Source organism: Lycium ferocissimum, unplaced genomic scaffold, assembly GCF_029784015.1.
Source record: "Lycium ferocissimum isolate CSIRO_LF1 unplaced genomic scaffold, AGI_CSIRO_Lferr_CH_V1 ctg984, whole genome shotgun sequence".
Lineage (NCBI taxonomy): Eukaryota > Viridiplantae > Streptophyta > Magnoliopsida > Solanales > Solanaceae > Lycium > Lycium ferocissimum.
In genome coordinates, this window is record NW_026727914.1 from 222,486 (window position 1) to 241,228 (window position 18,743).

Here is an 18,743-nt window from a genome sequence, read left to right on the forward strand (position 1 = left end):
TTAGTCCTTAAATTATAGCTATATTCCATTTTTGGTCCTTATATAATTCGACTGAGTATATTTAACCTTAATTAATATAAATGTGTTATTTTGATCCTCAAACTAAAGCAAATGCACCTAAAGAATGGCTATTGGCCGGTGATCCTGCAAGACCCTAGACTCGCTCTGAGTCCCTCCCTCTGATGCCCCAGTTGGCAAAATCAGGGTTGTTGCCCCGTTGTGAAGACAACTGAATGCTATTGTTATTTATTTCACTTGAGATGGGCCTTCTTACCACTACTTGCCTTGTCGACGCTAAGCTCAGTACCTCGCTTCCTTACTAGTACACCTACTAGACCCATACTCATTACGAATGTGTTCACCAGACATCCCGCTCTAATAGCTCCGAATAAATTAAGTACGTGCATTAAGATACGAAGGCTTCTTATTCCACAACGACCTGGTGGTCGGCGTAACAATAATTACATTTGTCGATATGCTACCGCCTGTTTACTTCCTGTTTTTGGGGAAGAAGAAAGTACCGAATTAAGTAATGAAAGTCAAAAACTTAATGGAAATCGATATTTTTATTATTTTGAAAATTAAACGCAAAACAAGAGAGAAGGTTATCAAAGGCCAGGCCGCCATTGACAAGTATTGAATAAAATGTCATCACTGTCAACTCATTTTTTTCAATTGGTCAAGAAAAGTCTCTTCCCCATCTCTTTCTATTCATTCGTTCGATTTTCTAATTTATTATTCTTTCTTGATAGGTTTGATCCATCAAAGAAAGCACAAATAAGAATAATTTTAATATGCAAGAATGATGAAGCTTCGATCTTTCTTTGTTTTCGACTATTTCAATTAGACAGAAGCTGATAAATGAATCTAGCTCCCGCTGAGCTCTTCTCATCGCCTAAAAATTTCACTAAGATTGAAAATAGTGTAAACTTAATTATTGAACTTCTCCTCATTTTTGTTTTTGTTCTCTTTTTTAGTTAATTATTTTTAAATATTGATTCCGTTCAAGTTTTTAACTTATGTTAGTTTGAGGGATGAAAATCCACGTTTATATTAGTTGAAGGTTAAATATACTCAATTAAATTACACATGAATCAAAAGTGGAATATAACTATAACTCAGGGACTAAAATCGCTATTTCCTCTACTATTGGGTGTCAGGGAATCTTTTCCTCTTTTTCTCATGGAAAAAATATTTTCTTTTTGATATCTAATCTTTTTTGCGCCCCACTATTTAATAACGGCGTTTTTCAAAGCTTCTTTCATTTTCGTCAAACACAAGTATCCAACCACTCCTTCGAGTTCTCCAAAATGGCTCAGGTACTGTAAAAACATATTCTATATTTGAATTTAATTTTGTTCTTTTGAAGTTCCCTTTATAGGTTTCTTATGTCTAAATATTTCTTTTTTCTGTTTCCTTGTCCATCAGATGAAAGTAGTAATGAAGGTGCTGACCATGTCTGATGAAAAGACAAAGCAGAAAGCCATAGAAGCTGCAGCTGATATTTTGGGTAATTAATTTACTGAATAAAAAACCCCTCATCTTTGATAAAGCTGTATTGCGGTAATCGTTTTGTCTCAATCACTCAACTGAATAAATTCACTTATTTCACACAATTCTTCTGGTCATGTCTTTATTCCATGTTTATTCTTGAAGATCTAGTTTTAATTAATCATCAGGAAAAGTGAATTACTCTGTTTCATTTTGTTAGTCTTACTTTTTTTTTTTAATTCGTTTCAAGAAGAATTATTCTTTAACAATTCTTTAATTTCAACTTTTCACGTGATGTGTTTACAACTGTCAGATTAAAGAACATTTTGATACATTTCACGTATTTTTAAAATCACAAAAATCAGAAATTTTATTTATTTTTTTAAATTTCATGTCAAGTCAATATCAGACAAACAAATTGAAACGGAGTGAATACTTTTTAATCTGTATTTCTAATTTGGTTTGATGGATGGTAATTGAACAGGGGTAGATTCAATAGCAGCAGATCTAAAAGAACAAAAGCTAACAGTGATAGGAGAAATGGATACAGTGGCAGTGGTTAAAAAGTTAAAAAAGGCAGTTGGTAAAGTTGATATATTATCAGTGGGCCCAGCTAAGGAAGAGAAGAAAGAGGAAAAAAAAGAAGAGAAAAAGGAGGGAAAAAAAGAAGAAAAGAAGGAAGAAAAGAAAGAGGAAAAGAAAGAAGAGAAAAAAGAAGAGCAAAAGTGACATATATCATCCTCAAAAAGAGAAGAGAATCTCCATTTGGTATAAATTACTGTCCAAACAAACAACCTTATATTTTCTTGACAGTCATCTAAAGCTCTTTTGAGTTGTCGAAAATGTGACTAGGTGATATAGAAGCTTGGTTTTCTTCAAATTGTGAATTGTACGCAATCGCAACTATGACTTGCCTTCTTTGTCTTTTAATTAGACAAAATAAATAAAAAATTGAGAAACTTTTGGCTTGAGTGTTGGTGTTATGTAAGTAACTATTTCCTTTCCTTTCAACTTTTCTCTTTTGCTTTTTATTTTATTTTGATTTTTTGGTGGTGGTAATAAACTAGGCGTCTGAGAATGAATATTATAATGTTGGAAATATGAAATCCATTTTACTTGTTATCTGATAGGAGAAAAATGGGGGAAAACATCAGTATGCATGCTAGCTGATAAGTTCAATTAATTTAGTGTAAATAGTACTTAGTGATAAGAATTTACTCTCACTAGTTGTTTATATTAATCAATAGATGTATGATTTGTGTCTGTGCACATACACAGTGGCGGAGCCACATGACACCCCTCGCGGAAAATGTACACTGCATAGATACGTAAAATAAATGTTTTTATGTGTATATATTATGTGTTGAATCCTCTTAATGTTTTCATACATTTACTTTTTTTTATATTATGACCGCCACTGCACATACACTCTATCACTATTATAACTAATTAATATATATTTTATGTTATTAAATTACTTAATCATAATAATTTAGTAGGCATTTGGCCATAGAAATAAAAAAAATCAATTTTTTTGAAATTTTGGAGTTGGAGTTGGAGTTGTGTTGGCTATAGTTTTTGAAATTATATTTTTTGTTGGAATGTAATTGTTTTGGTTGTGAAAAAAGTGATTTTTTAAAAAAAATAAGTTTTTCTTGTTTTTAAAATTTCGGAATATAACTTCAAGTTGTATTTGAAATTTTTATAGCCAAACGTTGATTTCAGAAAAAGTGAAAAAAAAAATTCGGAATAAAGTAAATAATTCTTATGGCCAAACGGGCTCTTAGATTAATTTAGGATATTAGGTAAGTATTTATCCTACTTTATTGTGTGCGCGCGCGTTTTTTGGACAATTGTGTCCTAGTCTATTTTCTGTGAGCTCAATATCAGGTCCATGACTTTTACTAAAAGAATTTTGTCTTTTCTCATCCAATTGCATGAATGTGACTCTTCGATATTAAGTTTGAGGTCATTCCTGCATATTATCTGCACTTGGTTTTTAAATATTAATACTACTCGGCCATATTCTTTGCACCATCCCTACAAAAAATATAGACTTTAATCTATCCCAATATCAGTATTTATTCAAATTATCTTATCATTTGTTTTAATATTCCATATAAGTTACACTCATCTAATTGAAAATTTGAAATCATAAGGGTTGAATTGAAATAATAATAATAATAGAAATAAATGACTTCTTAACTTTTAATTTCGTATATATATATATATATCAAATCAAATCAAGCTTATCAAAACGATTAATATTTAGATTCGGAAAGCATACTATTATTTAAGTTTTTCATGCATAGCGTTTCCAAACGTTAGCCTTATTTTTTCAATCATTCCGTGCATGAATGTGTACCAAAAGTGATCGTTTCTTTTTTCCATTATTGTAGGCCCTTTTGATTTTTGAACGGAAAATTTTCCAGTTGAATCTTTAATGGCTTCTGAAATTTAGTTCTTTTATTAATCATAGGTGACAGAAACTGTGTACTTGCGTAACGATGACTCATATTATTAGCCTTAACTAATTTAATTACTAGTACCAGTAGTAGTATATATACTATTGGTTTCAGTAATCAAGAGTAGCTCTCAATCTGAATACACCTGTTCGACCAATTAAACAATTTCGTCCATCCATACTTTAATAATAGTGTACACCTAAAGTGGAAATTATGACTCAAAAGATATCACTAACTATTTAGTTCTGCCAACTAAGTGATCATGAACCTAAAAAAAAAAAAAAAAAAAAAAAAAGGTGATTGCGAGCCTCATATTTTTTGTGATTGCGGGCCTCAAATTTTTCTCTAGAAAAATAAATAAAATACATATCAGTAATTCAGTACCTAATGTTTACATGACCTAATGTTTTCTTTAATGCAGCAGAACAGCTAAAAAGATTTGCTGTCTCTTCATGGACAAGAGACAGTTCTTAGCTCCTTATCGTGAGCTTAAGAGCGGCTCAGTGATATTTGTTGTTTAAACAAAAACGAGGCCTTGAAAAAAAAAAAAAAATCAAAGAAACTGTACACATATATGTTTAAGTCTATTTTCCTAACTTTTCGAAATGTAAAGTTATTAATATTTTTTATAAGCGATTCTTCTGATAACATTTTTTTATTCTCTCTATAGACATCGCTAAATTTTAGATAAGCTTTTATCAATTTTAACTTATTTCCACAAAAATAGTTGTTGTAGAAACTGCTAACATTATTATATTAGCAATATATGCCTTTAGAAAGAAAAACTACTAAGCTAGTTTGGTTGAAATATGAAAAAAAAAAAAAAAAGTTTTTAAGGTTGTGTTGAAAAACGATTTTTGAAAGTTGAAGTTGTGTTTGAATATGCATTTTATTTGAAAAAAAAATTGAAATTTTATGAGTGGAAAATAAATTCACCCAAAAACTGGCCCAAACCTGTTTTTTGCATTTGAAATGTTTTTCTTCAACACTATTATATAAGCAATATCGGCCTTTTATAAAAATTTTAAAAAAAAATATATTTTACTTTTCCATTTAAAATACTCAAACTTTTATAGAAGAATTAATTTTTTGTTAGTAAAATATGGGCCTTCATAATTCTATAGTGGGAAAATAATATAGTGTACCTACTTACGACTCTTTATTACAAAATATATAGATAATTTTCCTTATTTACAAAACATAACGATATTTTACGAAACATGACGGATTTCATATATTTTTCGTTTTTTTATTTTTTTCAGAAAATAAATTTTTTTCTAAAACAATGTATTTTAAAAAAAATATTTTTTTTAAAAAATATTTAAACTTTTTTTTTAAAAAAAAATAACTTTTATATTTTTTTTTAAATTAATTTTTTTTTTTTTTTTTTGCTTAAAGGCTTAAAAAAATTACCTCAAATTTTTGTGTGTGAAAAATATATGAAATGTGTATGCGTGAGCGAAATTTTTAATACAATTTTCAAACACAAAATTATGAGCGAAAACTTTAAGCCTTGGATATTGTACGAAAGTTGTTACAATGTTGATGTAGTTGTATTAATTTTCGTAAACCTAATATGAACTTTATATACGAAAAATGTGAATGAAATTCTAAGTTTTGAGCGAGATATACACATTTCATACCATTCTTATACATAAAATTTTGAGCGTAATGTTGAAGCCTTGATCGAGATATAATCATACACAAAATTTGAGAGAACTTTTTAAGCCTTGAGCAAGATATACACATGTCATAGACAAAAATTTGAGCGATTATTTTAAGTCTTGAGAGTTGTATCAAAGTTGTATACAATGTTGTTGTAGTTGTATTAATTTTACAGAAACCTAACACGAACCTTTTTACACGAAAGTGTGAGCGAAATTTTAAGCCTTGAGCGAGATATAAATTTCATACCTTTTTCATACACACAATTTTGAGCGGATTTTTTAAGCCTTGAACGAGATATAAACATTTCATACATTTTTCATATCGTTTTCATACACTAAATTTTGAGCGAACTTTTTAAGTCTTGAGAAAGATATACACATTTCATACAACTTTCATACATAAATTTTTGAGCAATTTTTTTTTAAAAATAAAATAAATTTTTTTTTTTTTTTTTTTAAAAAAAAAAAAGCATGTTTTGTATAGGGTTTGTAATGTTATGTTTTGGAAATAGAAAATTATCGTCACGTTCCATAAATATTTCTCCTTAATATGTATATATACGTACTTTACCCTTGTTTAGTTGCCTTGAGCAGGCCCTAGGAGCAGCACCAACTCCTGACAAATTGATGATGTAGCGATTTCAAAAAATTTATAAAATTTTAAGACTTTAAAGCGTGCCAACACTACAACAACAACAGCACAACTGTAACAAATCATACGATAATCGAAGGACAAGAAACACCAGCTAAGAACATAAATCAAAGGGACAAGAAACTAAGAGAGTAATACTACAACCACAAGTACGGAAAGATAAGCATGCTAATGCTCAACTACCTTCTAGCGTTTTACCCTAATCCGTATCCTCCATAACCTCTTATCTATGCTCATGTCCTCGGTGAGCTGAAATTGCGTCATGTCCTATATAATCACCTCTCCCCAATACTTCTTCGTCTCCTCTCCTAGAACCATCCATAGCCAATTTCTCATAACTCCGCACTAGGGCATCCATGCATCTCCTCTTCATATGCCCGTTTCGGCCTCGCTTCATTCATCTTATTCTCCACCAAGTCACCCCCACCTTGTCCCGGATTTCAATACTATGCAACTATCATTTCCTTTGTTTTCTTTAATTAGGAAAAGCACAAATGTAAGTAAAAGGGTTCAAAGCACTAAAGCCCTCAGATCAATTGCACTTCAACCCTCAATACATGTGCCAAAATATTATAACCTATCAACCAAAATTATAAATATTGCAGATGGGAAACCAAGCTCTACATTGTTGCTGCATCAACTCAAATTGATAATCCATATGCTTTAATTTAAGACACTTCCCTTATATTTTAATCTGAACCTTACATTTTTGTATGTTTGACATATGAGCATACTTTGTACAACTTCTACGATAATCAATAGCTACAATGTTCGATACTTGTGCTGTCAAGCTAACTTTTTAACTACATAACGACGTGTTTCTACTCATTACCAATTAAATATAATTAAATTTAAGCTATTAAACTTCAATCCACTACTGTAATGTAAATGGGCTATTGAGAGAAAAAGAGTCTAAGGGCAGTTTGGTACTTTCACAAGTTAGTTAAAGCTAGTTAGTTGTTAATATTAGTTCTGACTGTAATTAGAAAATGGTAGTTAGAATAATTAGTTGATGATCTGATCTCTGTGTGATATAAATACACATATAATGCTCATTATGAATCATAATGAATAAGATTTTCTACTCCACAAATTCTCTCTCCACTCTCATATCTTCTTCCTCTTTCTTTCTTCAGTTTCTAGGGCTCATGTCTTCATGAATTCATGCATAATAACATGGTATTAGAGCAAATGAAGCTGATACTAGCTTTCTGATTCAATTACAACTCAAACAAAGTGATCTGGGTTTGATTCGTTTATAAGATGGGGATGGTTGATGGAACTTATACTAAAGAATCTTTTCCTGCTGAAATGGCTAACCACTGGGAAAGCAATGCCATTGTCTTATATTGGATAATGAACTCTATGTCAAAGGGGCTTCTTGGGGGTATCATGTATGCATCTAATGCTCAGGCAGTCTGGGAAGAATTGCATAAAAGTTTCACTAAAGTTGATGGTTCAAGAATTTTTAACCTACATAAGGAAATTGCTACCTTGGCTCAAGGAACAACTATTGTTTCTTCATATTTTTCTAAACTCAAGGACTTATGGGAGGAATTTAAGGCTCTTGTGCCTACACCAAGGTGCAACTGTGATAAGTCTAAGGATTTCATCATTCATCTTAAAAGTTAAACTCTTTCAATTCTTGATGGGTTTGAATGAGTCATACAACTAAGCAAGAAGTCAGATATTACTTATGACACCAGTGCCCTCTGTGAATCAAGCATACTCTATGATCATTAGCGATGAGAGTCAAAGGTCTGTAGCTGCTACTGCTGGAATCTTGGGTGCAAATCCAGCTCTAATAAACAACAACTTTGATACTGTTCTATACACAAGAAATGGGGGCAACGCTCAGAGGTTCAAGAAGAACTATGATGTTCAATGTGAGTTCTGTACACTCAAAGGACACAGCAAAGAAAATTGTTGGAAGCTCATTGGGTGTCTACCTAACTTCAAAAAGAGAAAAGGACTAGGTAATTCTACTGCATACATGGCTGAATAAGTTAATCAAGAAAGTAACAACCAAGCCTCTACTTCTGGTGCACAAACTTCAGAGATTGGTTTGACAATGGCTCAAATAAGTCACATGGGAAATGCTGCTTTTACTCAGGAACAATATGATGAAATTCTCAAGTTAATTCACAATATTTTAGGCCCTTCTGATGTCAGCTCTTGCAATGCAGTAGGTATGAGTATTGACAGTGCCTTATTAGCTTCAATTAGTAACTTGAAATGGATTATTAATACAGGAGCAATTAACCACATGGTGGCAGATTTGAGAATTATGCATAAATCTTCAGTGACTCAAACCACAAGTTCAAAACCAGTCTGTCTACCTAATGGTGACATAACCTATGTTACATACATTGGTAGTAGCTGTTACGGTTCACTTTTACGCGGGTGCATAGAAGCTACTAAGAGGTTGTGGACTCTATTTGAATTTTATATTTTTAGAGTCGCCACCTAATTTTATAAAGGAAATTAGGAAAATCGAGTTAAAAGAGTTTAGTCAAACAAAAGGTAAATCCTTTTTAAACTAGAGTTTGAGGTAAGGGTTCTGGTGATCCCCTAGAGAAGGTTTTAAGCACCCTAGTATTAAGGATCCGTAGAAAACGGTTGTCACGACCTATTTTACTAGGACGTGCGGGCACCTATCATTCCCACCGCGATAGGCAAACCCTTATCCCAATATAACCAATTGAAGTAAAGGCGGAAGAAATAAATACGTTTAATAAGTCTCAAATCATCCATATAGATAAAGTGCTGAAATACTAAATACAACCTCATAGATCTGGTCTAGTCATACAAGAGCACTAACTACATACTACGAGTCTGAAAGATGATAAATTCTCATAATACAACTGTCTCGAAATAAGAGTAAGACAAGTAAGTAAAGGAGAGAACATCCGGGCAGCGGCCGTCATCGTGCTCACCCTGGAATGACTCTAGCCTCGTCAATCATCCTCGAGGGAAAAGAGTGGAACCTGTCTATTACTCTGCATATATAAAAGAATGCAGCAAGCGTAGGTCACTACAAAATAACGGTACTGGTAGGTATCATCGGCCGGCTGAGCATAACTGACATAATTCAGACAATAAATTAGGATAGGCAGATAAATCAACCAGCATAAATCATACACAAGCCAGAACCAAGTACACGTCATCACCTAAGTTGAAGCATCTACTCCCCCAAATGTGCCAAGTCTTAAATACTCAGTCCGAATCCATAGATCACAAGTACATCACAGGGATAATCACAACAGAAACCAAGTGCAATGCAATGCAATAATGTATGAAATGTATATGCAATGCTGTGTACACATGTACTCCGGACGGAAATATTGACGTCTCGGTAGCACAACCCATGGGGGACCCGCGAAGTCCATGTACTATGTTGATCTGTATCATACAGCATAGAGACGACCTTTCCACCCTTCACGCCTGCCGACCATTCCGTATCACATAGCATAGAATAGTCGTACAATTAGGATAAAACCTCCCGAGTATTTCAAAACAACATAGGCCAGATCGTCACCGCCCTGTAAAATGTGCCTTATGGATAGATATCAAGATGAGTGCTAAATGTATGATTCAAGTATGCAGACGACAACAACAAGATCTCTTATCACACTTATACCGCTTCGGTACATGACCTCGGATCATAGACTCTCATCTCTTTTAAACACAATCTACGATTCCGAAACAACCATCGGACATCGAATATAATCTACGATTTCGGAATTAATCATCGGACATCGGTCATCTCACGTCACTCAGGTAAAAGAGTTTTATCAGTTAAAATCAGGATATCAACAATGTACCATGAATGGATGAGAATGTGTGCCAAGAATTACGTCAATATCACTAGTACCAACATGGGTACGCCAACAACATATCAATATCACAAGTACCAACATGGGTAGCCAATAACATATCAATATCACGAGTACCAACACGGTACGCCAATAACATATCAATATCTTGAGTACCAATATGGTATGCCAACAATAAATGAGAGACTACACAAGTCATATAGAAACTCTATGCTCGTATTAACATCCACCAGTAAGATACTATAACATCACAATCAAGATGGAACAACAATTCCCAATATCTACTAACAACACGTGGCATCAAACCATAACAATAAAACAATCAAGCCACAACACAACGGGGTGGCTAGGCCCAATCACACAACGGGGCCCAACCTAAGGCAATATCCAACCTAACTTCATACCCAAAGGTTTACATGCTTTCTTCGACAATATAATCTAAATATATGCTTCGCTATACGAAGTCTCACCAAGGGTAAGCCATAACCTATCTGGATGGCCGAACCACAAACACCAACAAGTCACTTTATCGCCTTGCCTTTTCGCTGAGCCTCAGAACCAAATTATTCTAGGCATATTCGAAATCTAGATTAGAAATCATGAAGAATGATACTAATATTGCTACTATTCAATCTAGGTCAATTCTAACCCTAGAAATTGGGAAAACGGGTCCACAAGGGCAAAATGGGAAATTCAAAATCAAAATATCAAATTAAGCACTAGATGATCATAACCCAACCACTAATTGCTAAATTAACTCATAGATTTGCCCAATTTCGAATTTGAAGTAAAACCCGCAATTTGGGTATAAACCCTAGCCTTTAATTCACAAATTAAGCCTTAGAGATGGAAGATTCAAGTTACTGTAGTCATTACCCATAAACTCCATGCTACCCATGCTAACTTCATTAACAAAACAAGGTTTTATACTTATAAGTTTATTAGAGGAAGATAACTCAAGACCCACTTAGTTCTCATAACTTTAGGAAGATTCTAGCGTGGATTAATGATAACTAGGTGAGATAAAGAATCAAGATTAGGTAGAGATGATAGATGAGTTACCTCTAAGAGTTTGCCCTAAGAAATCTCTAGAAAAACTCCCACGATGAACTTTTTTTGGAATAATAAGTGAATGAAAAGACTTGGGGTTTTATATCATTAAATACCCCAGTCACTGCCCGTCACCCGCTATGACGGTCAATAGGCCGCTATGGCGCCACCGCTATAGCGGTCAGCCCTACCGCCATGGCGCTCACCAGACACCAGAAAATTCTGGTGTCTTCCAAACTTGAAATCGACACCTGAAACCACCCCGGAACCTTCCGGACACAAACCAAATATGCAGATATACATAAAAACGTGCTACGAATGTACTCATGGCCTTGAAATTTCCAACGGAGGTATCGTTTTCCAAGTCAGCTCCCCAACGGCCTAAAATTAACTTTCCAACCCCAGCCCTAAATTCACCCGAGTGCGTTGGGAACCGAACCAAATATACAAACAAGTTCTAAACGACTATCCGGACCTCTAGGAATTGACGGATATCCGAAAAAGGCCCGTTTGTCCAAATGTCAACTATGAGTCAAATGATTTTCACTTAAAAGCCAAATTTTCCAAAAGTCACATAAAAACTCACTCCAATGCCTAAAGAACCACGCCACCTGTCCCCGCGGGTCAAAATGGTACTAATAAGGCTCGGGGATGGGTTAAAGGGGAAAAATGGTCAAAAACGCAATAACGACTAAATGGGTCGTTACATCAGATATCAATTAAACAATCGCTCGTCCTCGAGCGACAAGGAAGGGAACGAGGAATGATACCTGAGCCCACAAAAACTAGGGGTATCTCGAACACATATCGGGCTTCTCCTAATAGGAAAGATTCTCATCGAACAAAATTGAATCCCAACGAATGATATAGAAACCATCAGAATGGCACTTCTTCAACATAGAGACATGGAAGACCGGATGAATACCTGACCAGCCTGGTGAAAAACTAACTCATAACACATAGGATCGATACAACAAATAGTCTCAAATAGGCCAACACACCTCGGGCTCACTGGACCTCCTTCCCACATCATATTATACCCTTGTCGGGTGTAACACTCAGACCTGATCGTTCAGTCTACCAGACATAACTCTCTAACTTAACTCAAGCTCCAATTCTCATATCTCCATATTCAAATTTCCCTCGCAACTGATCCTCAAATAAACGAATTTATTTTGCTCAAATCCTCTGATTTGATAAAATCGCAACTCTGAACGCGATCATTAGGCCCCACAAACACTTTCCCAAACCAATGCAATCCTTTGAAACATGATACAAACTATAGCCCATTCTGAACCGGGAAAATATTCTTATCTCGTTAACCTTTCCTTTGCACTCGCTAAAGCCATTTCCTGCACCGCGATTTCTTAGAACACCTGAACACACGCACCACAAACTTGATACAATGACTTACTCTCGCCGGAAGAATCCTTGATTCATCTGAGTTATCTACACAATTCTATCAGAACTGATCTTATTGACAGCCAAGTTAGCTAGTTCCAAGTCTTTTTAAACCTTCAAATCACAATACATGAACCATACCACTGAATAACTAGCCGAGCAAAGTCCGTCGGAACCCAACTGATCACTATAAAGACCTCTTGCACAAAAATTCCTCCTCAAATCCGTACTAAGTTCATTGTATACCATTATTCTGTCCAAATAACTATTCTCAGAAAGTATCATCAAATTCACTAGAAAATCCTGACAAAGCTCGGTAAATCTGTCATACCTCAAATCTGAGCCGAAATGCTTCGGATCCTTAGATATCTTCCTGAAGGATAATCATAGACCTTTAAGCTTAACTCGAACAACGCTGACCCTGAATGAATGCACAACTCTCGAATATCACCAATAGTCATGTGAACTGACTCCGAATTTCGAAACCAATCACAGTCATACCATGCATAACAAATCCTGACTGTCACCCTCGATTCCACAAGTTGAGTCCTATCCAAGCTGTCAACTTAGTACTGACGAACTATACCTTATGATTTAAATCTCCATGTTTCTCCACCTTTACCCGATGCGCAAAACCGATACAACTCCGAACTTTTTGACGCAAAACCTAAAGTCTCCTATAATAATTATATAACATTGAGCCTCTCATTGTATCACCTCGATATACCCATAAATTCTTCGAAAGTATCCGATCTTACAACTACCGCTCTAAATCTCACGCAATTGTTCCCAAGTCCTTGTTAACCCAAGGGCTTACCCAAACTGTCCAGTCAATATTACTTGCAATCATCTTATATTACCATGAGTAAGGTCCCTCCCCGTAAAATATAACTCTAGCCTCACACGATAGGAATTCCACAATCCTTTCTCTTAAAGCACGTTAACTCATTCACTGTAGATTTCCTTCTTACGCTTACGCAACAATCACATCTCAACTGGAATGTGCAAGAAAACGACACCACAATCTATACTGGCCCAAGAAATTACGAGGATGTAACTTCTTCTTACTGATTCACATTCAATTATACCTTTCTTGACTCGTCAATTTCGCAATTTCTAATGACTTCACGATCATCGATATGGTAATCAATCCTCGTATCCACTCCATAGAATACCACATAATCATAAATCTTGCAAACTAGCCGAATTAGTCCTGAAGATAGGATCGTACCATATAATCTGCACATTAGCGTTTCCTTAACGCTTACCACTCTGAACTGAACGCTCTCTAAATCCGGCGTATCACACAACAATATTACTAATATCCTCATGGATCCATCTTTCTTCTTCACAAACAACACAGGAGCGCCCCAAGGGGAGACACTCGATCTAAAGAACCCCTTGCTCATAAATCCTGTAACTGCTTCTTAAGCTCCCTCAACTCGACCGGTGCCATCTGATATGGCAGAATAGAAATAGGGCGAGTGATCATATCTAAGTATACATCCATCACCTCAAGTCTTACGAACTTTAATCTCCTGAACCCGATCAAAAGATGCCTCATTGTAATCCTTAAGTTCCCGTATTTCATTTCAAATCACCTTTATCATTATTAACCAACAAACGCTCAATCCACTCGATTCTTCATATCCTTATTGTCAACTTCTTTCCTTTATTACACGCGATCACAAACGTTGTCCACATTTGATGGCCATCCCCGAACGTACACTTGTTCTCACATACCGAAGTCTAACATTCTACCGTTGCTGAATTGTCAACCCGTCATTGGTTTCACCAGTGTCACGCGCACCATCATAAAGCCTTGACGAAGCTAAAGTCAAACCGGTCACATAATTGAGCAATCAAATCACACACAATTAAATAACAGGCCCGTTACCGTCACGGCGGTAATAGTGCCGCAACAGCGCCCATTAGGCCGACACAGCGGTCTGGCCAATATTCAAGTAGCCAACACACCGCAACAACGGTGCCACTGGGATGGCACTGGTGCCGCCATATCGGGCACTAGGTACTAGAATTTCTCTAATTTTTTTAAGTCTCAATCGAAATCCCGAGCCATTCTCGAGGCCATTTGCTCACCAACCACATACGTACCTATACAAAAATATGCTAGGAATGCATTCGTTGCCTCAGAATTCCCAACGAAGGCCTCGTTGACCAAGTCAACCCCCGATGCCACAGTTCTAGTTTCTCACGAACTTCCATAATAAACGAGTCTAATCGCGAATCCACACAGCAACTGAGTCTAGTCGAGACTCCACCCAACCGAAACCTCAGGCCATAACTGTGAATGAACTGAATCACGCGTCCGAATCAGCATAACACTTCTCGTACCATTCCACGACACGTCATAGATCAACCATTCGCGTAAGAATTTAAGGACAGATTTTTAACTTCTAAGGATGATTAAGATAAGAAGGTCCAGATACCAATTTGAATAACGTCGCATGAGAGAATGAAAGAATTTGAAGTTTTCTAAATGTCTTATAGCCTGTCGCGGATAAGTACGGAGCTCATCGTACCGATCCACAAGATTCTACTAGACACGCTTTTGTATTTTAGACTGAGTAACCTAGGGCTCTGATACCAACTTGTCACGACCCATTTTACTAGGATGTGCAGGCACCTATTGTTCCCACCGCGATAGGCGAACCCTTATCCCAATATAACCAATTGAAGTAAAGGCGGAAGAAATAAATACAGAATAAGTCTCAAATCATCCATATAGATAAAGTGCGAAAATACTAAATACAACCCCATAGATCTGGTCTGGTCATACAAGAGCAGTAACTACATACTACGAGTCTGAAAGATGATAAATTCTCATAATACAACCGTCTCGAAATAAGAGTAAGACAAGTAAGTAAAGGAGAGAACATCCGGGTAGCGGTCGTCATCGTGCTCACCTTGGAATGACTCTACAGTAACCTCGTCAATCATCCCCGAGGAAAAAGAGTGGAACCTGTCTATTTTGGCTGCTGGGGTGGCCATGGGTATCATTGGGCATACCGCTGTGGCGGCCTCCCAGCAACCGTAGCGAGACCGCTATAGCGGTCACAGCGGTGTCCCAGCAGCCGTAGCGAGACCGCTATAGCAGTCACGCTACCTCTGTGGCGGTGACGGGCCAGTGTTTTCATTTAAATGTGTCTTAAATAAGCCTTAGACCCTCATTATTTCTCATTTCGCTATTTGAGCTTGAAGAAACTGCTCTTAAGGATATTTGAAGAAGAATCTTGGAGGTAAATCTTGCTCATTTCTTCATTCTTCCTTTAACCCATTATCATGTTAGATTTCTCTTTTCCCTTAATAAACCCATGGTGATAAGAGTTGAAAGAGGGTTTGGAAGAACATCGTTCCTAGGAGTATTAATGATAAATTGGTGATGTTTATGCTAGATATTGACTAATTTAAGCTTATTAATCATATATCTTCCACTTTTAGCATTGAATTTTGGGATTGAACACTTAGGGTTTATACCCAATTTGGCAGTTTTGCTTGAAATCAGAAATTAGGCTAATCCATAGGCTACATCAATAATTAATGGTTGGGTTATGATTTCCTAGTACTTAATTTGATATTTTGCCCGTGAATTTCCCGTTTTACCCTTGTGGGATCGTTTCCCCAATTTCTAGGGTTAGAATTGACCGAATTGAAATAGTAGCAATATGGGTATCATTCTTCATGATTTCTAATATAGAATTCGATTATGCTTAGACTACTTTGATTTTGAGGTTCAGCGGAAGGACAAGGCAAATGAGTGAGTTATTGGTGTTGCGGTTCGACAATCCAGGTAGGTTATGGCTTACCTTTGTGAGACTTTGTATAGCGAAGAACATATTTAGATTATAATGTCGGAGACAGCATGTGAACCTTTAGGTATGAAGTCGGGTTGGATATTGCCTTAGGTCGGGCCCTGTTGTATGTTGGGACTAGCCACCCCGTTATGTGTGCTTTGATTGTTCCATTGTGATGGTTTGATGCCATGAGTAGTTGGTAGAAATTGGAATCTGTGTTATTGTCTTGACTGAGATAGGATTGACATACCATTGTTGGTATTTGAATTATGATACATTGTTGGCGTACCCGTTGTTGGTACTTGTGATATTGAACTTGATTATTGATATATTGTTGGCATACCACTGTTGGTATTGTGATATGATACATTGTTAGCGTACCCCTTCGTTGGTACTTGTGATATTGAACTTGATTGTTGATAATTGATATACACATTGCACGCATTCTCACACATTCATGATGCATGGCCGATATCCGGTGATAATCTGGTATCGTTGATTGAGTAAATTGATATTTCGATAAACTCTTTACTTGAGTGATTGTGAAAAGGCCGATGTCCGAAGATCAATTTCAGAATCGTTGATTGTATGAAATTGATATTTGATAAACTTTTTTACTTGAGTGATTGTAAGAAGGCCGATGTCCGAGGTTCAATTCCGGAATCATTGATTGTGTGAGACTGATATTTGACAGACTCTTTTACTTGAGTGATTGTGAGATGACCGATGTCCGATGATCTATTCCGGCTTCGTTATTGCATGGATGATTCCGATGATATCCCGGAATCGTTGTTAGTGTATGGACTCCGCGAGTCCCCCAGGGTGGTGCCGGTGAGACTCCCCCTGTGAGCAATTAGCCAGGGTCCCGTCTGTCTGTTGGGCAAATATCAGGGACGGGTGGCACTTAGACTTCGCGAGTCACGCTGGGTTGTGCTATCGAGATGTCGATATTTTCATCCGAAGTACATGTGTACACCTCATCTGCATGGCATTACATTGCATTCATTCCATCATTGCACTGCATTGCATTATGACTTGATTGATTGTGATGATTGGATTGGATTGGATATATTCGGACTTGACGTATTTGGGTTTAGATGCTTTACATAGGCGATGATAGATACTTGGTTGTGATCATATTGTCTTATACTTGCTAGATTCCTTGATTATCTGCTTTATCTTCTGAATTGTGTTAACTATGCTTAGTCGGCCGATGATGCCTACCAGTATTGTTGTTTGTACTGACCTGCACTTGCTACATTCTTTTATGAATGCAGAGTACCAGGTTGGATCTATTTCTGTGACCCGTGGCTGATCGACTCTTTGGCTTTCTCTCGAGTTTTCAGGGTGAGCATGGCGTCCGCTGACGTTGAAGATTATCTTATCATATGTCTTACTTTTATTTCAGAGACATAGACATTTATGTATTAGTATTCCAGATTATTCTACTTTCCTTAGATGCTCTTGTATTATTCAGATTAGACCCTGGGGGTGTTTATTGTCTTCCGCACTTTTACTACTATCTATATATATATCGTGAGACTTACGTATTTGTTTATTTTCGCTACTAACTTTCTTCAATTTATGTATTGGTTCATTGTTGGGATGAGGGTTCGCTTACCGAGGTGGAAAGGTAAGTGCCCGCATGGCCTAGGCTAAATGGGTCGTGACTATATGGATGATTTGAGACTTATTCTGTATTTATTTCTTCCACCTTTACTTCGATAGGTTAGATTGGGATAAGGGTTCACCTATAGCGGTGGGAACGATAGGTGCCAGCACGTCCTAGTAAAACGGGTCGTGACAACGGTTGACCTACGAGCTTCAATGTGTGATTAATTGTGGTTATGTGCTAAAATGTTTTCTTTCTTGCAAAAAAATGTCATTTCCTATTATTTCTTTCAAAAAATGTTAGAAAGGCGAAAATCATTTCATCTCCGGACCAAAACACACTTAAGATTTTCTCTTAAGTAGAGTTCTTACTAATTTGGTCCTAATGTCATGATTCTGTCTTTATAAATATACATATGTATACATAGGAAAATAAATGGAATATATCTCCCTTTGAAATAATAGGATAGGTTTTATATAAATATGAGTAGAGAAAATACTTTATTTATTTCTTATTCCATTTTTAGCTCGTTGGGTCAACCATACTACATACCAAAGCCATCTCACTTCAAACGTAGGTCCGAGTATATTTCCTCTTATTTTTATGCCTTAAGTTTTGGGCCTTGGCCCAAAAAGGTTTTGAAAATGCCTTAAGTTTAACATAGTTGCAAATCCATATCTACACTTGTATCTTTCCCAAAATCTATTTGGTCTTGAGCCCAAGTTTTTAACTTTACAAATAAAACTCAAGAATC

General features: G+C 36.1%; 1 protein-coding gene across 1 annotated transcript; it reads left to right on the top strand.

Annotated features, from left to right (window-relative positions):
• The first annotated feature begins 1,179 nt into the window (after positions 1 to 1,179).
• Positions 1,180 to 2,462, top strand: LOC132046203 (heavy metal-associated isoprenylated plant protein 39). The gene is made up of 3 exons (XM_059436763.1): positions 1,180 to 1,319; positions 1,429 to 1,510; positions 1,976 to 2,462. The coding sequence occupies exons 1-3, from the start codon at positions 1,311 to 1,313 to the stop codon at positions 2,218 to 2,220; spliced, it is 336 nt and encodes a 111-aa protein (XP_059292746.1). The 5' UTR covers positions 1,180 to 1,310; the 3' UTR covers positions 2,221 to 2,462.
• Positions 2,463 to 18,743: the final 16,281 nt, after the last annotated feature.